The 26,751-nt window shown below is 40.7% G+C and overlaps 1 protein-coding gene across 2 annotated transcripts in view; it reads right to left on the bottom strand.

Annotated features, from left to right (window-relative positions):
- LOC110537515 (delta-sarcoglycan) overlaps nt 1-26,751 on the bottom strand; it is a 351,568-nt gene that overhangs the window by 26,442 nt on the left and 298,375 nt on the right. For both annotated transcript variants that reach the window (XM_021623618.2, XM_021623616.2), the window contains exon 6: nt 10,783-10,855. In XM_021623618.2, the coding sequence (XP_021479293.1) occupies nt 10,783-10,855 (73 nt within the window). The remainder of the gene's footprint in view (nt 1-10,782; nt 10,856-26,751) is intronic.

Below are 26,751 nucleotides of genomic sequence, written 5' to 3'. Positions count from 1 at the left end.
TTGGCTCCAACATGTGGAGGACCATGTGTTCCTTCAATCCACCTTCAGGCTGAGTCGCGCAAGAATGATGGGTTTCAAGCATCTGGTCAGCACTGCCTGGCTTTGAGTCAACAGATTCTGACAGCGGTGATGAACGATGTCTTAGGCCAACTAGAACACAGACTGTTAAAGGTAGTAAAGCGAAACCTCCGGTGACAGTAAACACACATAAATCAGCATCTCCAAAACAGTTGGATGAATGGTCGAAAACTTTGAAACATCCCCGAGAAGGGGGTATAAAAACGTGAGACCATTTGAAGCATTATAAGAAACTCTACAATCTACATCTTCATGATGGGTTACAGTTACTAGCCTTTGGTCTGAACAACCGTGAACATGGTGTAGGTTTATAGAGCTGTGGGTGTTGAAAAGCAAGATGTGGCCAATGGATGGAGAGCCATCCATGTTTTCCTTAAGGGTACCAATAGGGGAGAGATAACCAAATGTGTTCAAAAACTGAAAGAACCGTTTGTTGATTTTGAAGAAATGTTTAGAGCAGAGGTGGTTAGACACAGTGGGTTACCTGGCATGGAAGATGAAGATGCCCCATTTTTGGAGGAATTGAGGGTAATCACTCATCAGCTGATGCAATCCATACATGATGATTTGTGGGGAAAAAATAGTTTCCACAACTAATGACTGGGAGAGACAACTACGGTGACAACATTGACAAGTTGTCACGACTGGACAGAGACATCAAAAAACAAATGTGTTATGGCTATACACCCCCTGATACAATGTGGATAAATAGTTACTTGTCTAACAGAACACACAGGGGGTTCTTTAATGGAAGCCTCTCAAATATAAACCAGTTAGAATTAGGAATTCCCCAGGGTAGCTGTTTAGGCCCCTTGCTTTTTTGAATTTTTACTAACGACATGCCACTAACTTTGAGTAAAGCCAGAGTGTCTATGCATGCGGATGACCTAACACTATACACATCAGATACTACAGCGACTGAAAGGACTGCAACATTCAACAAAGAGCTGCAATTAGTTTCAGAGTGGGGGGCAAGGAGTAAGTTAGCCTTAAATATTTCAAAAACTAATAGTACTGGGGAGAAGATGGGGAGAAGTCTGTCTATAATAAAGCGATGCTCTGCCTTCTTAACAACACTATCAACAAGGCAGGTCCTACAGGCCCTAGTTTTGTCGCACGTTGACTACTGTTCAGTTGTGTGGTCAGGTGCCACAAAAAAGGACATAGGAAAATTGCAATTGGCTCAGAACAGGGCAGCACGGCTTGTCCTTGGATGTACATAGAGAGCTAATATTAATAATATGCATGGTAATGTCTCCTGGCTGAAAGTGGTGGAGAGATTGACTTCATTACTACTTTTATTTATGACAGGTGAATGAATGAATGCACCAAGCTGTTTATCTAAACTACTGGCACACAGCTCGGACACCCATGCATACCCCACAAGACATGCCACAAGAGGTCTCTTCACAGTCCCCAAGTCCAGAACAGACTATGGGAGTCACACAGTACTACATAGAGCCAGACAACATGGAACTCTATTCCACATCAAATAACTGACGCAAGCAGTAAAATTGTATTTTAAAAAACAGATAATAAAACATGGAAGAAGCAGGGATTGTGAAGCAACACAAATATTGGCTTAGACACATGCATACACACACACACACACACACACACACACACACACACACACACACACACACACACACACACACACACACGCACACGCACACACTATACACACACATGGATTTAGTACTGTGGATATGTGATAGTGGTGGAGTAGGGGCCTGAGGGCACACAGTCTGTTGTGAAATCTGTGAATGTATTGTAATGTTTTTAAAATTGTATAAACTGCCTTAATCTTGCTGGACCACAGGAAGAGTAGCTGCTGCTTTGGCAGCATGGCTAATGGGGATCCATAATAAATACAAATACAAATCAACATAATAAACCTGCTATTATCAGATTTGTGCAGGTTCCGAGTGAAACCAACAACATAATTCGTTCAGTAAAATAGAAACCTGGTGTATGTCATTATTGCGGGATTTCTGGTCACTGGCAACGAGAATGTCGGAAAGAAAACGTGTTCTTATGAGGAATGGCCAGGAGAAGCAGGGTCCGTCTAAGGGAAAATGGAATCACGACAACAGCCCCAACGACACAATGCTGATGCAGAAATTTAAGAAGCTCTCTCCGGCTCAGCAGCAGATTTTGCTGGATGCTGTGGAGGTAAACTAATGGACTCCCTCTACGTCCCATCTCAGCTGAAATTGGATGGAATATATGGGAACATGATGGTTAACAACTTTGCAGTAGATTTTTTAGTAGATACGGGTCCTGAAGTCACTATATTGCCCATATCTTATGCAAGACATGTACGTCCTCAGTACACAGGCAAGAAGATGAGAGCCACAGGAATAGGGGGTGACATATATGAAATAGACTAAAACATTATCAAATTCTATTGGTCCATTGAAGATTGATGCAGGGGTGTGGATAGGCTCATTTGAACAACCTATTTTAGGCCTTGATGTTATTATGCAACTTGACTCTACATTGAACTTTTCTGAAGGAAAGGTGACGTGGCAAATTAGACAACTGCAGGGCTCTACAGTTCAGAACCATCCTATTTGTACTACGAAGAAAAATTTGTGTGGAACTTGGGATATGGAACCAGTGTGCTTGACAGGTGTTGCCCCACCTTGCACAAAACAATATCACATTAGCAAGGAAGCTATGGACGCTACTAAAGTAGTGATTAAAGATTTATGGGACATGGGTATAGTTGAAAAGACACCATGTAATCCAGCTCCTCTGATGTATCCTACAGATACCACATTACTTGAACACGACTGATGTGAGTTGGTTTTGGATCAGCTCTCTGATGGGTTTATAGAGTCATTCGTTGGAAAAATCTGAGTTTATCTTCTACACAGATGGTTCAAGCATTGTGGAGGGGGGTGTGAGGATGGCTGAGCATAGGTAGTTACTACAATGGACAATGTGATAATACCAGGCACGTTAGATATGAGAAAAGCAGACGTTCACTTCATGAGTGACACAATGCTTAACTATTGCATACAACAGTAGGGGAAGCAGACAGACAATTAAAAGAGGCGTGGGGAATAACTCCCAAGGGGGAACATGATGCAGTACCAGGACAGTGGATGATGGTAAAAAAATATGAAAAAGACACATTAGGGCCAAAATGCGAAGGTCCTTATCAAGTTTTGCTCATAACGAGTTCAGCAGTAAAAGTAAAGGGGCAATCACGATGGATACATGTCATTCATTGCAAGGTTGTCCATTTTGATGACAAAGTGGAGCCTGGAGAATAAAGAACTGATTGATTAGGATACGGGGGCCAATCTCGGGTGAAGAAGCATAGTAAGATGATCAGAACCTGATAAGCTTCTATGTTGTATACCGCAGTCATCATATTAGGGATATCTAGGTGAAATGTCCAACGTTTTTCTAAAAATTGGGGCTTGCTTACTTAGGGAAATCCATGAAATATGAATTTGTCTTAAAACCAGGACATGTTACTTTCACTTTTTCTTTCCTTCGTTACAGGTTATGATAATCTATCGTCTGAGGCTGCAGCAATATCCTTCGATTTAAGGACTGTACCTGAAATAATACAAGATTACCGGTGAAGTGCAACCAGTGGAACGGAAGAAGAATTCCTCAATACAGGCAGACTGTCAGAACATAATTTCCAACAGTTATCTATGTGGGACTGATACCAGTGTGGAAGAGCACTTTAAAGGACTTGGGGAATGATTACCTTGCCAATAGGATGATTGAATATTGTCTTGCAGACAATTGTTATTTTTTGTGTGTGTGAGTTTCCTCCTAATACAGGATGTGGTAGGAATCGGGACATCATCACTACACCTGTTAATACTTATTTTCTATAACTTTTTGGAAATCAATTTCTTATTGTAACAGCAAGTACCGTGTGCCCTTTGTGTTTTATAGAAATGCAAGGTGTTTAATGTGAATGATTTTAAGCTTACTGCTAATGTTTTTTATACTGTCTATTTGTTCATGTTTTTTATTTGTTTTCTAAAAATACATTATTTTTTTAAATGTTCTAAAGGGGAGTGTATGAATATGTTGAAGATATGTTGAAGATAAATACACAATGCAGAGACAGAGGACGAGAGGTCAAAAGGACAAGAAGTCAATAGAGTAATAAAGATTAAGGGAAATAGTGTTTTTTCTGTAATAGGGAATTATTGATCAATGGTTCAGAGACATAAGAGGAATATGTCTTCTGAAATAGTATACTTGTCATTTGTCCATTGGCTAGTTTTATTGCAAGGGATTCTAATTGGTCAACCACAGGCTAGGGCTGGGTTATAAAACTACATACGGTCCCTTTGTTCTTGGGAGATAATCACAGGAGAGATCCACTGGAGAGAGCATCCCTGAGGACAGGGGAGAATGACCATCTACCTCCCTGTATGATTTGTCCTCTTCAAAAAAAACGATTTTCCTCCCCCTGATTTGCATTGGGGTCTGTGTTATTAAAGAATAACATAAATTGCTAACATTCATTATCTCTCTCTCTACCAATGTGTCTCCCCTGTCATGTCTACTCAACCACTTGCCAGCCAGCACCTAAACTCATTTATCTTTCCCTCTTCACGAGTGAGAAGCTCCTTGAATTCAATTTTGATGAGCATCCGGGCATTGATCTGGGCGTAGTGAGGGCCGATCCAAGCAGCAGTCCTGCCAAAGATACGGCCATTGATCTCTACATGTCAGAATCCACAAAATAACGCTTCCGAATGGTTCTCCATCGACATTCTACTGGACAGGAAGTAGATCTAATTGCTGGAGGAGTATACATTGCTTACAGAGTTTCTCCAAGCTACAGGTAATTGGAAGAAAGAGTCAAAACCTTCTGAACCAGTTCAAAGGCTTTAGCAGTTTAATGTTACACTGTAAAAAGGGCTCTAAAGTGGAACAAAATGTTTTGCTGTGTGACTAAGAGTTTTTTGGGGGAGCACTGTGTGACTAGGAAAAACCCCCAGATAATAATTGTTTTAATGATAAGGCTACACTCTAACGTTGTTTCCAAGTGCACTAAACAAAAAAAGCAAGTGCAGATTTGATAGCGCCATAGTTGCACCATTACTACAGCAAAAACAGCTTGCTTGAAGCCCAACCAGTTCAAAAGATCTGACCCATATTACCTGCGCAGCATTTCTATCTTCCTATAGTGGCTCGCTGGGACTGCAGCTTACATTCATAAACCATGTCGTGGGATGTTCTAAAACTACTCGCGAGTCATTCATGTTTTGTTTACTCTTTGTTCAGTCATGTTACTTCATTGGCAAGCTAACAACCTGGTAACTTTACCAGTATATCCAAACATCCAAGAAAGGAAAAGGGATGATAATCCTGTGTGGCTCAGCTTGTAGAGCAATGCCAGGGTTGTGGCTTCAATTCCCACATGGGATCAGTATGAAAATGTATATACGTAAATTGCTATGGATAAGATGGTCTCCTAAATTGTAATTGGATAGCTTCTTCAGGATATCATTGATCATAGCATTTTTTGTGTATACACAATATGTATAGTGCCTTGCGAAAGTATTCGGCCCCCTTAAACTTTGCGACCTTTTGCCACATTTCAGGCTTCAAACATAAAGATATAAAACTGTATTGTTTTGTGAAGAATCAACAACAAGTGGGACACAATCATGAAGTGGAACGACATTTATTGGATATTTCAAACTTTTTTAACAAATCAAAAACTGAAAAATTGGGCGTGCAAAATTATTCAGCCCCTTTACTCTCAGTGCAGCAAACTCTCTCCAGAAGTTCAGTGAGGATCTCTGAATGATCCAATGTTGACCTAAATGACTAATGATGATAAATACAATCCACCTGTGTGTAATCAAGTCTCTGTATAAATGCACCTGCACTGTGATAGTCTCAGAGGTCCGTTAAAAGCGCAGAGAGCATCATGAAGAACAAGGAACACACCAGGCAGGTCCGAGATACTGTTGTGAAGAAGTTTAAAGCCGGATTTGGATACAAAAAGATTTCCCAAGCTTTAAACATCCCAAGGAGCACTGTGCAAGCGATAATATTGAAATGGAAGGAGTATCAGACCACTGCAAATCTACCAAGACCTGGCCGTCCCTCTAAACTTTCAGCTCATACAAGGAGAAGACTGATCAGAGATGCAGCCAAGAGGCCCATGATCACTCTGGATGAACTGCAGAGATCTACAGCTGAGGTGGGAGACTCTGTCCATAGGACAACAATCAGTCGTATATTGCACAAATCTGGCCTTTATGGAAGAGTGGCAAGAAGAAAGCCATTTCTTAAAGATATCCATAAAAAGTGTTGTTTAAAGTTTGCCACAAGCCACCTGGGAGACACACCAAACATGTGGAAGAAGGTGCTCTGGTCAGATGAAACCAAAATTGAACTTTTTGGCAACAATGCAAAACGTTATGTTTGGCGTAAAAGCAACACAGCTGAACACACCATCACCACTGTCAAACATGGTGGTGGAAGCTTCATGGTTTGGGCCTGCTTTTCTTCAGCAGGGACAGGGAAGATGGTTAAAATTGCTGGGAAGATGGATGGAGCCAAATACAGGACCATTCTGGAAGAAAACCTGATGGAGTCTGCAAAAGACCTGAGACTGGGACGGAGATTTGTCTTCCAACAAGACAATGATCCAAAACATAAAGCAAAATCTACAATTGAATGGTTCAAAAATAAACATATCCAGGTGTTAGAATGGCCAAGTCAAAGTCCAGACCTGAATCCAATCGAGAATCTGTGGAAAGAAGTGAAAGCTGCTGTTCACAAGTGCTCTCCATCCAACCTCACTGAGCTCGAGCTGTTTTGCAAGGAGGAATGGGAAAAAATGTCAGTCTCTCGATGTGCAAAACTGATAGAGACATACCCCAAGCGACTTACAGCTGTAATCGCAGCAAAAGGTGGCGCTACAAAGTATTAACTTAAGGGGGCTGAATAATTTTGCACGCCCAATTTTTCAGTTTTTGATTTGTTAAAAAAGTTTGAAATATCCAATAAATGTCGTTCCACTTCATGATTGTGTCCCACTTGTTGTTGATTCTTCACAAAAAAATACAGTTTTATATCTTTATGTTTGAAGCCTGAAATGTGGCAAAAGGTCGCAAAGTTCAAGGGGGCCGAATACTTTCGCAAGGCACTGTATGTATGTGTATATATACAGTACCAGTCTGCAGCAGAGGTAACTCTGGGTCTTCCTTTCCTGTGGTGGTCCTCATGAGAGCCAGTTTCATCATTTCAAAGTTCTTGACATTTTCCAGATTGACTGACCTTCATGTTTTAAAGTAATGATGGACTGTCATTTGTCTTTGCTTATTTGAGCTGTTCTTGCCTTAATATGGACCAAATAGGGCTATCTTCTGTATACGACCCCTACCTTGTCACAACACAACTGATTGGCTCAAACATAAGAAAAACATTCCACAAATTAACTTTTAACATGGCACACCTGTCAATTGAAATGCATTCCAGGTGACTACCTCATGAAGCTGGTTGAGAGAATGCCAAGAGTGTGCAAAGCTGTCATCAAGGCAAAAAGTGGCTACATTGAAGAATCTCAAATATAAAATATATTTGGATTTGTTTAACACTTGATTCCATAGTTTACAATGTAGAACATAGTAAAAATAAAGAAAAACCCTGTAATGAGTCAGTGTGTCCAAACATTTCACTCGTTCAGTATATATATATATTTTTTTACAAAGCATAGCTTTATTGTGCATAAGTCAATAGAACTTGGAGATACACAGAGAGTAGCCACCCAGTCTAAGGGCTTGCGGGTGCTGCATCAGCGATCTTCTTGGCTGCTGTATTGGCTGTCTTATGGACTTTCTAATTGTGCTTCTTGGAGAAACGCATGTTCTTCATGAACTTAGTTACGATCCCTTTCATGGACTCATAGAGTTTTGATCTGGGCTTCAAGATCCCATTCCTGTGGGCCATACGGGACTTGTGGGTGGTGTGATTCTTTGCCATTTCTGTTCTGTGGCTCTGCCACACGTACGAGATGACAACCGGAAGAAAGCAATGATCATAGCAATGAATGAATGACAGATTTCTTGAATGTTGTCAGGACAAACCTGACATTTTAAAGAGACAGTGTACAATTTTAAATGTAATGCATCTCAGTAGGAACATTTTGCTTTTACACATTGTAGAAACCTAATACTCCTCAAATGACTTTGGAATTTCAATAACAGGGATTTGTATCAAGATATTTTAATAAACTCTTTGCAGTGTTACATATTAGTTTAAAAAGTGGCTACAATTCATAAAGGCCAAATATAGGCTGTATCTCAATCAATTGAAAAAAATGTTATTTTATGGTGCTCCTACATTCCATGTGGTGCTCGTAATTAAAACAAGATTGGGAGCACCAGTGCTACTGATGAAAAATGTTGATTTAGTGCCTTGGCCATGTGTTTCGCACCATCATAACAGATTTTATCTTGTGTTTTTATCCTTATCCAGAAATGAGAATTAAAATTGTCTGAGGATGGTGCTAGACCATCTGAAATAAAAAATGAAATGCTTTAAATAAAGGTTAAATCAAGGTCATGTGACGTGATTGCGCACAACACAGTGCTCTAGATTGGGAAGGGTGGCTGGGGAGATGTATTTCTAAAAAACATGCAACAATTTCAAAGATTTTACTGAGTTACAGTTAATATCATACAATTTAAATATATTCATTCGGCCCTAATCTATGGATTTCACATGACTGGGAATACAGATATGCATCTATTGGTCACAGATACCTTAAAAAAAAAGATAGGGGCGTGGATCAGAAAACCAGTCAGTATCTGGTGTGACCACCATTTGCCTCAGGCAGCACGACATATCTCCTTTGCATAGAGTTGATCAGGTTGTTGATTGTGGCCTGTGGAATATTGTCCCACTTCTCTTCAATGGCTGTGTGAAGTTGCTGGATATTGGTGGGAACTGGAACACAAAGTCAAACACGTTGATCAAGAGCATCCGAAAACATGCTCAATGGGTGACAGATCTGGTGAGTATGCAGGCTATGGAGGAACTGGGACAGCTTTCCAGAAATTGTGTACAGATCTGTGCGACATGGGGCTGTGCATTATCATGCAGACACATGAGGTGATGGTGGCAGATGAATGGCACGACTATGGGTCTCAGGATCTCATCACGGTATCTCTGTGCACTCAAATAGCCATTGATAAAATGCAATTTTGTTCATTGTCCGTATCGTATGCCTGCCCATACCATAACCCCACCACCAGCATTGGGCACTCTGTTCAGAACGTTGACATCAGCAAACCGCTCACCCACACGTAACCAAACAAGCTGTCAGCCATCTGACCGGTACAGTTGAAACCGGGATTCATCCATGAAGAGCACACTTCTCCAGCGTGCAAGTACCCATTAAAGGTGAGCATTTGCACACTGAAGTTGGTTACGAAGCCGAACTGCAGTCAAGTCAAGGCCCTGGAGAAGACAACGAGCACGCAGATGGGCTTCCATGAGACGGTTTGTGAAGTTTTGTGCAGAAATTCTTTGATTGTTCAAACCCACAGTTTCATCAGCTGCCCAGGTGGCTGGTCTCAGATGATCCCGCAGGTGAAGAAGTTGGATGTGGAGGTCCTGGGCTGGCGTGGTTACACATGGTCTGCGATTGTGAGGCTGATTGGACGTAGTGCCAAATTCTTGAAAACAACGTTGGAGGTAGCTTATTGTAGAGAAACTAACATTAAATTACCTGGCGACAGCTCTGGTGGACATTCTTACAGTCAGCATGCCAATTGCACGCTCCCTCAAAAATGTTGACATTTCGGGCATTGTGTTGTGTAACAAAACTGCACATTTTAGGGTGGCCTTTTATTGTACCCAGCACAAGCACCCGTGCTGTTTAATCAGCTTCTTGATATGCCACACCTGTCAGGTGGATGGATTATCTTGGCAAAGGAGAAAAACTCCCTAACAGGGATGTAAACAAATGTGTGCACAATATTTTAGAGAAATAATTTTTTTGTGTGTATAAAACAATTCTGGGATCTTTTATTTCAGCTCAAGAAACGTGGGACCAACACTTTACATGTTGCTTTTGTATTTTTTTCAGCACAAAATGGTTGACATTGGTAGTATGCATGGGGCTGGAGCAGGGCTTCCCATACTCGGCCCTCGGGACCCTAAAGGGAGCACATTTAATTTTTTTCCCAAACACCACACATCTGATTCAAAGCTTGATGATTAGTTAATTATTTGAATCAGCTGTGTAGTGCAAGGGCAAAAAATAAAATGTGCACCCCTTGGGGTCCCAAGGACCGAGTTTGGAAAACCCTGGGTTAGTAAATCATTTCACAGGCAATAATCCAAATCACACCCTCACTCTCGCTGAGCGACACACCATGGCTTAGGGAAATGCCCTGTAATCTTCAGCCAGCCCAAATGCACCAGCACAAACTAAACTGTACAGTAGGTCCTCTGCCCACGACGGGAGCAATTTTTCCATCATTTTATAATAGCAACCCAGTGACATGCCACAGCAATTCCCCATCAGTTTTTTGTTGTTGAATGTTGTTTGATTATAAATGCATAGAACATGAGAAAGGTGATGCATGGTGTTATAGCTGTGTGTGAGTTTGTGTAAGTATGTAAGTACAGTATGTATCTACAATATGTGTGTGCATCAGGAGGAACTATTCAAAGAGAAATGTATTTTACCGTAGCTCTTTGAAGGGCTCGGCCCTGACGTGTGGCGTCTCCACAGAGTTGCTGAACACGGCTCCCTCGGCACCTGCAATCACAGAACCACAACATTAGCCAGGAGACCTGGGTGGATAAATTGAGGCAACATCTCAAGACATCAGTCAGGAAGTTAAAGCTTGGTCACAAATGAGTCTTCCAAATGGACAATGACCCCAAGCATGGTCAATTGGTCAAACAGTTCTATTTCTGTTTCATCAGACCAGAGGACATTTCTCCAAAAAGTACGATCTTTGTCCCCATCTGCAAACCGTAGTCTGGATTTTTTATGGCGGTTTTGGAGCAGTGGCTTCTTCCTTGCTGAGCGGCCTTTCAGGTTATGTCGATATAGGACTCGTTTTACTGTCAATATAGATACTTTTGTATCTGTTTCCTCTTTGCACTTTTCACAGCACAGTACATTAATCTCTAGGAGACAGAACGTGCCTCCTTCCTGAGCGGAATGACGGCAGCGTGGTCCCATGGTGTTTATACTTGCGTACTATTGTTTGTAAAGCAACAAAATGTGTGAAAGGTCAAGTTGTGTGAATACTTTCTGAAGACTGTACATCAGAACAGAAGAGCTCCTCCTAGAACAGATCGTTAAGCACAGAGTTATCTTTCCACATGGGCGAGGGAGCGCTTCTCTTTGCATATTTACCCTCGCTGCTTTCAGAGCGAAAAGCTGAGAGCTGTAATTTAAGAACAACCCTAAAGTAATAACGGCCCTGTAAATTTTCTTAAGTACTCTGGTACTCCACCATCATCCCTTTCCTATAATTGAAATAACCCTTTTTTTCTAGGTGTTTTTTTGTCCCTACGGTGACTCAACGAACTTTGAAATAACATTTAGTCGAGACCTTTGATCCACTAGCCTGATTCTGCTTACTGTGATGCAGCACCCTAACCTTAGGTTTTATTCAATAGCACAGGGTGGGACTACAGTAGCTCAGAGCCAAAGTTAACTGTGTGGAGTAGGTGAGACTTGTTGGACATGGCGGCCCATATAGATCTGTGGCTTCAGAGATTATGTCCATTGATTTGGCATCACAGTGTGGTATTGAGCGACGGGCCGATGGCTTGCAGAGTGGGGAGGTCTGTCAGGAGGAATGGGCCGAAATTCACGCAACTTATCGTGGAAAGCTTGTGGAAGGCTACCTGAAACGTTTGACCCAAGTTAAACAATTTAAGGGCAATGCTACCAAATACTAATTGAGTGTATGTAACTTCTGACCCACTGGGAATGTGATGAAATAAATAATTCTCTCTACTATTATTCTGACATATCACATTCTTAAAATAAAATGGTGATCCTAACTGACTTAAGACAGGAAATGTTTACTAGGATTAAATGTCAGGAATTGTGAAAAACTGAGTTTAAATGTATTTGGCTAAGGTGTATGTAAACTTCGACTTCAACTGTATCTGTAATTGTGTTTTAGATAATTGTCTTGCTGAAAGGTGAATTAATCTTCTATTGTCTGTTGGAAAGCTGAACCCAGTTTTCGTCAAGGATTTTGTCAATGCTTAGCTATATACTGTTTATTTTATCCTAAAAATCTCCCTAGCCCTTGCCGATGACAAACAATATGATGTAGCCACCACGTGCTTGGAAATATGAAGAGTGATAGTCAGTGATGTGTTGTCTTGGGTTTGCCCAAAAACAACTCCTTCTATTCAGGACAAAAAGTTAATTTCTTTGCCACATTTACTGCAGTATTACTTTAGTGCCTTATTAAAAACAGGATGCATGTTTTGGAATATTTTTATTCTGTACCGGCTTCCTTCTTTTCACTCTGTTAGCATTAAGTAACTATAGTACAATGTTGTTGATCCATCTTCCGTTATCTCCTATCACAGCCATTTATCTTTGTAACTGTTTTAAAATCACCATTGGCCTTATGGTGAAATCCCTGAGCGGTTTTCTTCCTCTCCGGCAACTGAGTTAGAAAGTGTGCCTGTTTCTTTGTAGTGACTGAGTGTATTGATACACCATCCAAAGTGTAAATAATAAATGCTCCATGCTCGAAGGGATGTTCAATGTCTGCTTTTTTGATAACCCAACTACCAATAGGTGCCCTTCTTTTCGAACCATTGGAAAACCTCCCTGGTCATTGTGGTTGAATCTGTGCTTGACATTCACTGCTCAACTGAGGGACTTTACAGATAATTGTATGTGTGGGGTATGTTAAACACTAGTATTGCACACAGAGTGAGTCCATGCAGCTTGCAGTGTGACTTGCTTAGCAAATGTTTACTCCTGAACTTATTGAGGCTTGTCATAACAAAACGGTTGAATACTCTTTTTGACTCAAAACATTTCAGCTTTCCATTTTTAATTAATTTGGAAACATTTATAAAAACTTAATGCCAGTTTTACATTTCGGGGTATTGTGTGTAGATCAGTCACACAAAATCTACATGTTATCAATTTTAAATTTAGACTGTAACACAACAAAATATGGAAAAAGTCAAGGGGTGTGAGTACTTTCTGAAGGCACTGTATATGTATTGGCAGCAGCACGGCAGCGTTGGTCCTCCTCTTCGGCGCAGGATTGGCAGGGGGTCTGCTCTGCGTTGGGTTTGAAGAGCTTAGCTCGGTGGGGGAAGTTTGATCCATTCTTTTACTTTGACAGCTTTGCTTCTGGGAATCACATCTCCTCAGCAGGGGTGAAGGGAATGGCTATGAGACTGTCACTGGACTTCTGTGTTGTAATGTATATGGATGAGACGTAAAACAACTCCACTTTTAGGGGGTTAAGAGTCCACCTGTTGTAAATTCAATTGATTCGACATGATTTGGAAAGGCACACACCTGTCTATATAAGGTCCCACAGTTGACATTGCATGTCAAAGCAAAAACCAAGCCATGAGGTCGAAGGAATTGTCCGTAGAGCTCCGAGACAGGATTGTGTCGAGGAACAGATCTGGGGAAGAGCTGGCTGCCTTACAGCTGGCCGCCCGGCCAAACTGAGCAATCGGGGGAGAAGGGCCTTGGCCAGGGAGTTGACACAGAACCCAATGGTCACTCTGACAGAGCTCCAGAGTTCCTCTGTGGAGATGGGAGAACATTCCAGAAGGATAACCATCTCTGCAGCACTCCACTAATCAAGAATTTACAGTAGAGTGGCCAGACGGAAGCCACTCCTCAGTAAAAGTCACGTCAGCCTTCTTGGAGTTTGCCAAAAGGCATCTAAAAGACTCTCAGACCATGAGAAACAAGATTCTCTAGTCTGATGAAACCAAAATTGAAGTCTTTGGCCTCAATGCCAAGCATCACGTCTGGACGAAACCTGGCACCATCCCTACGATGAAGCATGGTGGTGGCAGCATCATGCTGTCGGGATGTTTTTCAGCGGCATGGACTGGAAGACTGGTTAGGATCGAGGGAAAGACTAATGGAACAAAGTACAGAGTTCCTTGATGAAAACCTGCTCCAGAGCGCTCAGGACCTCAGACTGGGGCGAAGGTTCACCTTCCAACAGGACAACAACACTAAGCACACAGCCAAGACAATGCAAGGGTGGATTCGGGACAAGTCTCTGAATGTCCTTGAGTTGCCCAGCCAGAGCCCAGACTTGAACCCTATAGAACATCTCTGGAGAGACTTGAAAATAGCTGTGCAGCGACACTCCCCATCAAACCTGACAGAGCTTGAGAGGATCTGTAGTGAAGAATGGAAGAAACTCCCCAAATACAGGTGTGCCAAGCTTTTAGCATCATACCCAAGAAGACTCAAAACGCTGTAAATGCTGCCAAAGGTGCTTCAACAATGTACTGAGTAAAGGGTCCTAATGCTTTTTAAAATTTATATTAAATTTGCAAACATTTTAAAAACGTGTTTCGTCATTATGGGGTATTGTGTGTACATTGATGAAGGGAAAAAAATGATTTAATCCATTTTAGAAAAAGGCTGTGATGTAACAAAATGTGTGAAAAGTCAAGGGGCCTGAATACTTTCCGAATGCACATTGTGTGAACTCCCACAGGGATGAGGGTTCATTAAGAGATAATACAAAGGAGCCAGACCCTCATCAGACCATTCATATGCATAGATAGTTTAATCTCTTACCACAGTTATACACCGAGTACGTTTACATGCACACTAGTAATTCGATATTGAACTGATTATGGCATTAGGCTGGTTATTTATTTTGTCACACATTACACTGCGTATCTTAATCAGCTTAAGGTCAAAATCGAGGTAAGTACACACTGATTAAAAGACCTGGGGCCTCATTTATAAACTATGGCTATGTACAAAATATACCCCAATTTTGCATGCACCAGATTTCACGCAAAAGTTGGCATTTATTTAAATGTTTCTTGATGTGAGAATGTGCTCACCTCCCTGGAAACGTTAGTGGTTGAAATGTTGTATTGCCAGCTGGCAAGTAAGTATTTTGTGAAAATGGGGGATATGATGAAAAGCTTATTCTTAAAAGATTTCTAATAGGAAAACATATTAACACAAATGTAACCATTTGCCATTAGTGAGAAGATCAAGAATCTGTGTGTTTTATATTTAGAGTCTAAAATAATTAGACATAGGAATTTCGTAACCATTGCAGAATATATTCCTCACCTTTTCTGGCCGTGATGGGTTCATATTCCCAATGGAGACATACAACAAATTACCATGCAAATCTCTCATTTAATTGGACCTAGTAGCCTAGTAAATAGATAGGCTATATGTATTTCAAGTTTTTCAATATCATAGGCAGCGCGGTTTATAATATGGATATACAGTCGAATTTAACTGCTAATCTTTTACATTGAAGTAGCCTACAGTATGTATCAAGTTTCAAGTTTTATTGTCATGTGCACAAGTAGCCTACAGTGAAATTCGGGTTTCTTCGGGTGAAAGAGAGTCGGACCAACATCACTACTCTGGACGGCTCTGACTTAGAATACGTGGACAACTACAAATACCTAGGTGTCTGGTTAGACTGTAAACTCTCCTTCCAGACCCACATCAAACATCTCCAATCCAAAGTTAAATCTAGAATTGGCTTCCTATTTCGCAACAAAGCATCCTTCACTCATGCTGCCAAACATACCCTTGTAAAACTGACCATCCTACTAATCCTCGACTTCAGCGATGTCATTTACAAAATAGCCTCCAATACCCTACTCAACAAATTGGATGTAGTCTATCACAGTGCCATCCGTTTTGACACCAAAGCCCCATATACTACCCACCATTGCGACCTGTACGCTCTCGTTGGCTGGCCTTCGCTTCATACTCGTCGCCAAACCCACTGGCTCCATGTCATCTACAAGACCCTGCTAGGTAAAGTCCACCCTTATCTCAGCTCGCTGGTCACCTTAGCATCACCCACCTGTAGCACGCACTCCAGCAGGTATATCTCTCTGGTCACCCCCAAAACCAATTCTTTCTTTGGCCGCTTCTCCTTCCAGTTCTCTGCTGCCAATGACTGGGACGAACTACAAAAATCTCTGAAACTGGAAACACTTATCTCCCTCACTAGCTTTAAGCATCAACTGTCAGAGCAGCTCACAGATTACTGCACCTGTACATAGCCCACCTATAATTTAGCCCAAACAACTACCTCTTTCCCTACTGTATTTATTTATTTTATTTATTTATTTGGCTCCTTTGCACCCCATTATTTTTATTTCTACTTTGCACATTCTTCCACTGCAAATCTACCATTCCAGTGTTTTACTTGCTATATTGTATTTACTTTGCCACCATGGCCTTTTTTTGCCTTTACCTCCCTTATCTCATCTCATTTGCTCACATCGTATATAGACTTGTATATACTGTATTATTGACTGTATGTTTGTTTTACTCCATGTGTAACTCTGTGTCGTTGTATGTGTCGAACTGCTTTGCTTCATCTTGGCCAGGTCGCAATTGTAAATGAGAACTTGTTCTCAACTTGCCTACCTGGTTAAATAAAGGTGAAATTTACAAAAATAAATCAAATGTGCCATTGTTTTCCCGTTCAGAAACTGACACAGTCCTTTTCCAGGTACAGCATAAATTACTGCTAAAGATTAAAACATTCTGCCAACAAAGCAAATAGACCAGTAGTGTATGTTAAATATTTGACAGTATGGGTAGGCTACAGCATTGCTGTGCGATAAGAGCACAACATCATTGTCTATTTAATCTCAGAGCCTATACCAACACAGGACATATAAACCCAATAAACTATTGATAAACTAAATATTGAACAAAGATTAATCTTTTGCGTGCCGTGGTCTAATCACAATAGTTCAGAATTATACAGCAAATAAATGGCGTTACTGTCACCATAAAAGGTGAATGGAGGAGTTTTCAGGCCCATTCACGCATGCACCGTTTTACGACAGTTCTGATTGAAAACGGGAAATGTATATGTATGGATTTCGCCAAGTTTATAATTCTCAATATTTTTGTACAGTATATGCGCCGATTTTTAAGAAATGGCGCATCCAAAAATTTACGCAACGGTTATAAATGAGGCCCCAGATTTTCTGAGCAATCTTTCCAACTATTGGACATGTAAATGCCTTAATCAGCGTTGATCTGCGCATGTGCTAGCACGAGCAGGCGGGCTTCCAACTTTTGCGCAAGTGAGTTCGGAAAAACTGAAAGTATGCATCTTTGAAATAGTTTTCACATACAACCTTTAAATGTCCGAACTCAGAATAAAATATTCTTCATTTTAAACGTAGAAATCGAGTCTGCCGCATGAGCATGCTTTTGCGGCACAGTCGATAGCGCGCCGGACCTCCGGCTCGAAGGCCTGTTTCATTACAGTTCGATTTAAATGTTTACATGCTTTGCAAGAACGATTTCCCTAATAATCCCACATGGGCACATCTAAAATCAGGCTACCTGATTGGGTTTTGATAAATGCGGAAAATCGGCAACCAAAATAAACGTTTCAACACATCGATCATGTTTTTTTTTAAACCCAGGGTCGTTACACTACTCCCTCCATTCAAAGAGCGCGTCCTCGCGCTAGCTTGCGACGTCTTACAGGAATGCGCTCACCAGCCAAGCACACGCACTGTCCGATCACTTCCGACACCAGTGTAATGAAACAGGAGGGAGCAGGTCCCGAACCCTTCCGGCGCGCTATCGACTGCATGCTCATGTGGCAGACTCGATTTCCGTGCTTATAAACCCAGGGTCGTTACAGAACTCTCACTAAATATTTACAATAATTGTAATGTATTGTGTGCCTGTAACTTAATGTAGACTACAGCACATGCATATACCAACAGACTAATGAGACTACACTCAGAAAAAAAGGGTTCCAAAAGAGTTCTACTGTCTATAGGAGAAAACTTTTGGTTGCAGGTAGAACTATTTTGGGTTGATGTAGAACCTTCTGAAGAAAGGGTTCTACCTGAAACTTAAATGGTTCTACCTGGAACCAAAAATGTTTTTTCAAAGTGTTCTATGGGGACAGCCAAACAACCTTTTCAGGTTCTAGATAGCACCTTTTTTTCTAAGAGTGTATAGCGGATAGGAGACATCCCACAGTCCCCAACCCCAAATAGCCTGTCACAAGTAACCCACCGACTTACAGAGCAGAAAATAAAACGTTCATACATATTTCTACACTGTAGCCACGAGCCCTTCAAGTAATTATCCAGGCCTCACAGCCAAAACATTGCCCTTTGCTCAAATGGTATGGAAAATAGTTGTGATGCAGCTTTTATGGCGAGATATTTCACTTTATGGTGTCTCCTACGGTAAGCGACTATTATATTATGGAGAGAAAGGTGGTCAATACAGTGCCAGCTTAGCGGTAACAAATGTAACAAATTTCACAATTACTTTTTTGTGTATAAATGCTGACAGAGAAAAACTCAGCCCCCCGCCTGACAGCCGAGATTGACATTGATCGGTGAGATACACAAACCATTCAAACTTGCCAACCATATCCATGAAGAGTAATAGAGGCTGTCCATATGTAATGTTATGTTCAGAGAATACATGGCGAGGGTGTGTGATGAGCTGTCAAGACAGCAGCATGTCAGAATACTGTACAGTCAAAGCCAGTTTTGGGGAGGGATTTACAGATGATGGGCCTCTTTTGGCACAAAAAAAAATCACACTTCAGTTGAGTACAGTCTGTTGAAGTTTGATTCAGTAGGTGTATTCATACAGTTAAGAGGGATTCAACCAACAATATAACCCAGCATGGTTATGGCAAAATGCATAACACGGCATTAACACATTGAGTTAGAACCTGTATAATCTGTACTAAACGGCCAGTGCTGTATAGCAAAAAACACAACATCAGTTCCCCATTCTGACACAGTAGGGCCCAGACAGCCTTCTCTCAAACGCTACTACCAGCCAGCTAGCCACAGTCCATAGATGAAAATAATAGATGATCAAAGCCCCTGGGAGAGAAATGATTAAAGCGACTCATTGTGGACATACAGACTGCAGCTGTAGTCAGATCAAGACCAGGAAACAAAATCACTGTGGGAAGATAAAGGCTGCCTTTAGCCTTTGGCTGTATGCACAGTGTGTGGCTGAGTCTGTGGTGCCATTCAGCCTAACTGACAGATCAGTACTGTTAGTTTGGAGAAAGGACTGTAGCAGTACAGTATGTGCCTTTTTGGTATTATGCATACCACACAGTGTCTATAATGTCTTCACTTTCACACCTTAATTAGAGAGCAAGTTAATGTGATGCAGTCCTAATATGGACACTGTAATAGTGAATTTTGATATTCCCCATATGCAGCATACTGCATAGTTGGGTATCTGGTAACACAATGGGGTTCAACATAGGGAGCAGTGCTGGATAGGATCAAAGCTTAGTTGTACTGCGTATGGCCTTAAATCAATAGCCAGCCTATGAGATTCAATCGACCAATATCTTCTCACTTGTATTTACACATCACCTTATGAACTTTAGTCGACTTTCATACATAGGCAACCACACACGTACAAATTTTATTATCTGTTATTATCTGTGCATAGTAATTTTAATAACTCTACCTACATGCACATATTACCTCAATTACCTCGACACCGGTACCCCAGCACATTGACTATGTACCGGTACCCCCTGTATATAGCCCCGCTGTTGTTTCAGTGTTTACTGCTGCTCTTTAATTATTTGTTATTCTTATCTCATACTTTTAAAAAAAAAGGTATTTTCTTAAAACTGCATTGTTGGTTAAGGGCTTGTAAATAAGCATTTCACTGTAAGGTCTACTACACCTGTTGTATTCGGCGCATGTAACAAATACAATTTGATTTGATGTGTGCACAAGCGTGCTTACACACACACGCTCACACACTCACACGCTCACACACTCACACGTTTGTAAACGCGCACAATCACATGCATTCACATTCACACACCTCTCTCTAAACGCTCCATTGGGAACCTGACTGGGCCAACTCTCCCAGTGACATCCTGTAATGCACCGGCCATAAACGTCCATAAACAGATTGAGTGAAAGATCGATAAAGCCATTTTAGTTTTATTTCCAACTTCCCACATAATGTCCCTTCTGAAATTATTTTGTCAATGTGTTTCCATTACGTCTCCTTCGACCCTCCCAGTCCGCCAGTCTCCTGCTGATCAATCAGCGCCTTATGAAGCATGCAGCAGGATATATCACTAGTGTTTGGAGGCCTCATAAACATTCACTTAATGTCTTCCATAGCGACTGGTGGTGGGATAGAGGGAGGCGATGGAGAAGAGTATATGGGTAAAGGATGACAAATGTGAGACGTGTTTTTAAATAGCCTATGTAGCACAGTCTGTACAGACCGGGCCTCCCAGTGAAAGGTTATGTTGTTTATCCAGACATATCAGTAGGCATTACGGCTGCACCCACATTACATGGCCTGCGGGTCTTCCACATCAGTAGTATTTAGCTGGGATAGCACTGCTGCTGAGCTGATATCTGGATCTACTGCTGTATTTACACTAGGATGTTCAAGGGCCTTTCTTATGACAGCAGACCTGTATCTACACATAGGATCAATCAATGTTTAAATTACCTTTTGGCTATCATGATTGCATAGATGTATATCGATTGAGATGGGATAGATGTGCACATATTTTTTACATGTATTTAACCCCTCATTTTTGGAATGAAACATTCTAAGCCCTGTCTAAGCCGGGGGGGGGGGGGGGGGGGGTCTTGCTTCCATTCAGTCACAAGAGCATTAGTGAGGTCGAGCACTGATGTTAGGCGATTAGGCCTGCTTCGCAATCCGCGTTCCAATTCCTCCCAAAGGTGTTCGATGGGGATGAGGTTAGGATTCTGTGCATGCCAGTCAAGTTCTTCTACTCTGATCTCCACAAACTATTTCTGTATGGACCTCGCTTTGTGCATGGGGGAAGGAAAGGGCCTTCCCCAAACTGTTGCCACAAAGTTGGAAGCATAGAATCGTCTAGAATGTCATTGTATGCTTTAACGGTAAGATTTCCCTTCACTGGAACAAAGGGGCCTTGCCCGAACCATGAAAAACAGTGCCAGACCATTATTCCCCCTCCACCAAACTGTACAGTTGACACTATGCATTCGGGCAGGTAGCGTTCTCCTGGCGTCCACCAAACCCAGATTAGTCTGTCAGACTGGCAGATGTTGAAGCGTGATTTATCACTCCAGAGAACTCGTTTACAGTGCTCCAGAGTCCAATGGTGGCGAGCTTTACACCACTCCAGCCGACTCTTGGCATTAGGCATGGTAATCTTAGGTTTTTGTGCGGCTGCTCGGCCATGGAAACCCATTTCATGAAGCTCCCGACAAACAGTTATTGTGCATGACGTTGCTTCCAGAGGCAGTTTAGAACTCAGTAGTGAGTGTTGCGACCGAGGACAGACAATTTTTACGTGCAACGCACTTCAGCATTCCCGCTGTCCTGTTCTGTGAGCTTGTGTGGCATACCATTTCATGGCTGAGCCGTTGTTGATCCTTGACGTTTCCACTTCACAATAACAGCACTTACAGTTGTCCAGGGCAGCTCTAGACGAACTGACTTGTTGGAAAGGTGGCATCCTATGACAGTGCCACGTTTAAAGTCACTGAGCTCTTCAGTAAGGCCATTCAACTGACAATGTTTGTCTATAGAGATTGCATGCCTGTGTGCTCGATTTTATACACCTGTCAGCAACGGGTGTGGCTAAAATAGTCAAATTCACTCATTTGAAGGGGTGTCCACATAGTTTTGTATATATGGTGTATGTACCTCAATTACCTCATACCCCTTCATATTGACTCAGTACTAGTACCCTGTGTATATTACCAAGTTATTGTTACTCATTGTGTATTTATTCCTTGTGTTATTATTTTTCTATTCATTCCTCGTGTTATTCTTTTTATATATATTTTTATTTTCTTACTATTTCTATTTAAAAAAAATCTGCATTGTTAGGAAGGGCCCGTAAGTAAGAATTTCACTGTTAGCCTACACCTGTTGTTTATGAAACATGTGACAAATACAATTTGATTTGATTTGTATATAGCCTCGTTATTGTTATTTATTGTACTATTTTCAATTTTTATTTGCAAACGTTCTTACTTTTTAACTCTGCATTGTTGGGAAAGGGGTTTGTAAGTAAGCATTTCATGGTAAAGTCTACACCTGTTGTATTCGTCATATGTGACAAATAAAATGTCATTTAATTTCCAATTAATGGAAACACCAGTGCAGCATCCATAAATAGGATTCCAGCAATAGTACTCAGAGAGAGCAAAATCCAGGTGGCCGAATGCAGGAAAATTGGAACTATATATCTGCCTTGGGTGCAGTGCCATTTAGCGGCAGAATTACATAAGTTTGTTTCCAAGGACCCGGTGGACCTTTTATAGTGAAAGTGGCTCTCGCTTCTGGAACAAAAGTGCACTTGAGTGTTGGGGAGAAGTAGGTTCTTGGACGTGATGTACAGTTGAAGAGTGCTCCAGGGATCCTCAGTAGTACACTAGATTGCAGATTATAATTAAATAAATGTAGCATCAGCCTCATTGTTGCAGTAAGTCAGACAGGGGTGGGATGGTTGCATTGGTGAAAGCGATGGGGAGGAGAAGAGCACACCCCACATATATTTTTTTTAAATTGTATACTATGGTATAAATATTATAGAATTCACTTTAGTGTTTCTGCAGACTTTACTGTAGTATTCACTGTAGTGTTTTTGAGGACCAAAGTAGGCAAAAACACTACAGTCAATACTGTTGTATTTACTGTAGTATACTATAGTATTTAAAGTTAACTAAAGTGTAACTACTGTAGTAAAAGAAAACCTTAGTAAATACTATAGTAATTAATGTAGTGTTTTTGCAGATTGTATAATACTGTAGTATTTACTATAGTGTTTTTGCGGACTGTAGTATACTTTAGTATTTACTGTAGTGTTTTGCATACATTACTGTAGTATTTACTATAGTGTTTTTGTTTTATCTTTTGACATGGAAATGGAGGCTTTTTCCTTCAGAAAACCTACTGGAGAAACAGTAAAATACCACATTTTCCATAACCTGTAGCTATATGAGACTGAGGGTCTGAACAGATAGTTCGGAGCTTCTACTCTTTTCTATAACCCGTTGGGAACACAATTTATGGACTATTCTTGGCATAGATTTCTCACTTATAGGTGGACAAATTGTGATATGGTGGAGGGGAATTGGCAGGGTATATGCAAATTAAATAGTGTAGTATTTACTAATCAAATCAAATCAAATCAAATGTATTTATATAGCCCTTCGTACATCAGCTGATATCTCAAAGTGCTGTACAGAAACACAGCCTAAAACCCCAAACAGTAAGCAATGCAGGTGTAGAAGCTATACTATAGTTAGATCCAAGTGAATTGTTTTTGTGGACTTTACTATAAAATTTACTACTGTGTTTTTTTGTTGCGAATAATACTGTGGTAAATACTCCGATATTATTTGAAAAATAAACTGCAGTAAACACTACAACAGTCTATAGTATTTACTACACATGAGGGTTAAACAGCATGTAGTATAGTATTCTACAATTTACTATATAATTTAATAGTAAGTACTGTAGTATTCTATAGTAAACCATTTTTTCATGTGGGACTGCATCAAGAACATGGCTCAACAGGGACTGATAACTTGTAGATATTAAACGGGGAAATAGTTTGTTAGTAAAAGCAAGCAGTAAAGTATTTTAAGGAGACTACTACAGATGGCGTGAGAGTGATGTTTCATTTTTAATACACCAGAACATATTTATTTTGTAGCTGATCATTTTTGATGCACAATTGCAATCTGTTTACTGTATGTATTGATTTTCTATATACTTGTACATTAAGTACTATATTTGCAACGTCATGATTTCACTGTGGCTTTCAAGTAGTCTACTGTCATCTGGTCATCCGGTTTATAGCTACAAACTTCAGTGCTCACACCCGTAGCAGGCGCCTAGTATAGAGGGAGATGGAGCGGGATGGGAGAACAGAGTGTCAGTGGAGCCGATAACATCATCCTCTGCTACCAGGCCATTTGTCACCCAAGGAGCTACTGTAGCATGGAGCCGTACATGGAGCTGTGTAACACATCACTGTGCCTTGTGGTTAATCAAGCTCCGGGAAGCCACAGTCTGGAAGAGTGATATCACACTGATGAGTGTGTTTGTACAGTATATGTGTGTGTTTGTGTGTGTGTGTGTGTCTATGTGTGTGTGTCCGTGTATGTGTGTGTGTGTGTGTGTGTGTGTGTGTGTGTGTGTGTGTGTGTGTGTGTGTGTGTGTGTGTACGTGTGTCCTTGACCAGACCTTGGGAGGAACCATTAGAACAACAGGCCCATTGCAAGAGTAAAGTGAACAAGGAAAAAAGGACCGTCATTGTAAATCGAAAACCGATCTCATACTGCTGCAAAAGTCACCTAAAGATTCTCAGGCTTACATTTAAGTCCATTACCAATGCCATCCATGTTCCAAGATACCATTAGTTATCATGGATCAGTGGTGGATGCAGTTAGAAGCTATTTTCATTGGAAGCGAGGTATACATCAACACCTTGACCATCCTCCGTTTCACATATCCTTGACAGGAATTATATATCCTCAAAATGAGAAGAAAAACATTATACGTCTGTAATGCCAGTGACATACAGTACTGTGCCTTCAGAAAATATTCACACCCTTTTATGTTTTCCACAAATTTGTTGAGTTACAAATTGGGATTAAAATGGATTTAATTGTAATTTTTGGTTAACGATCTACACAAAACACTGTAATGACAAAGTGGAAGAACAATTCTAAAATAATAATAATTAATTAACAGGAAATTCATTCATATATTTTGATTAGACAAGTATTCAACCCCCTTAGTCAATACATATTAGAATCACCTTTGGCAGGGATTACAGCTGTGAGTCTTTTGGGTCTCTAAGAGCTTTGCATACCTGGATTGTACAATATCTTCCCATTATTCTATTTAAAATTCTTAAAGCTCTGTCAAGTTGGTTGTTGATCATTGCTGGACAGCCATTTTCAAGTCTTGGCATAGATTTTCAAGCAGATTTAAGTCCAAACTGTAATTAGTCCACTCAGGAACATTGAATGTTGTCGTGGTAAGTAACTCCAGTGTATATTTGGCCTTACATTTTAGGTTATTGTCCTGCTGAAAGGTGGATTTGTCTCCCAGTGTCTGTTGGAAAGCAGACTGAACCAGGTCTTCCTCTAGGACTTTGCCTGTGCTTAGCCCTATTCCATTTATTTTTATCCTAAAAAACTCCATAGTCCTTGCCGATGACAAGCATACCCATAACATGATGCAACCACCACCATGCTTAAAAATATGAAGAGTGATACTCGGGTGATGTGTTTGTTGTGTTGGATTTGCCCCCAAAATAATGCTTTGTATTCAGGACAAAAAAATTCATTTCTTTGACACATTTTTTTGCAGTATTACCTTAGTGCCTTATTGCAAAAAGGATGCATGGTTTGGAATATTTGCTATTCTGTACAGGCTTCCTTCTTTTCATTCTGTCATTTAGGTTAGTATTGTGGAGTAACTACAATGTTGCTGATCCATCCTCAGCTCTCTCCTATCACAGCCATTTAACTCTGTAACTGGTAAAATCCCCAAATCATGGTGACATTCTTGAGCGGTAATGGTTGGGTGTATTGATAGACCATCCAAAGTGTAATGAATAACTTCACCATACTCAAAGGGATATTCATTGTCTGTTTTTTACTCAGCTACCAATAGGTACCCTTCTTTGCAAGGCATTGGAAAACCTCCCTGATCTTTATCGTTGAATCTATGCTTGAAATTGACTGCTCGACTGAGGGGCCTTATAGATAATTGTATGTGTCGGTTACAGAGATGGGGTAGTCATTCAAAAATGATGTTGAACACCATTATTGCACACAGAGTGAGTCCATGCAAATGATTATCTGACTTGTTGGGCAAATCTTTACTCCTAAAGTTATTTAGGCTTGTGATAACAAAGGGGTTGAATAGTTGTTATTGACTTAAGACATTTCAGCTTTTCATATTATAATATATATATATATATATATATATTTACATTATTCCACTTTGTCATTATGGTGTATTGTGTGTTGATCAGTGACACACAATCTAAGTGTAATCCATTTTAAATTCAGGCTGTAACAAAACAAAATGTGGAAAAAGTCAAGGGGTCTGAATACTTTCTGAAGCTCTGTATAAACAAGACTTGATAGGAAAACAATGCCTCCATGATTTTGCAAATGTCCTGCTGGAATCTCAAACACATCTTGTTTGTCAGAGACACTCATTGCTGTAAACCCTGAGATTGTACTGACTTCACGGTTACAATCTAATCTAGTTTTGTGACCTGTGGTGGGCTCGCTTTATGTGGACCGTGAAACCAAGCCCTAGGAAGAGGCCCGGGTAAAGCAGAGTGCAGAGGATATAACTCACTGGCTTTTATGGATTCTTTATCATCTACTTAGCATGGTCACCTGACAGAAATCCAATGGTCACT

The sequence above is a fragment of the Oncorhynchus mykiss genome, chromosome 12, assembly GCF_013265735.2.
Source record: "Oncorhynchus mykiss isolate Arlee chromosome 12, USDA_OmykA_1.1, whole genome shotgun sequence".
In the NCBI taxonomy this organism is placed as follows: Eukaryota; Metazoa; Chordata; class Actinopteri; order Salmoniformes; family Salmonidae; genus Oncorhynchus; species Oncorhynchus mykiss.
The sequence above is the reverse complement of the archived record's forward strand: the minus strand, read 5'-3'. Positions and strand labels throughout refer to the sequence as shown.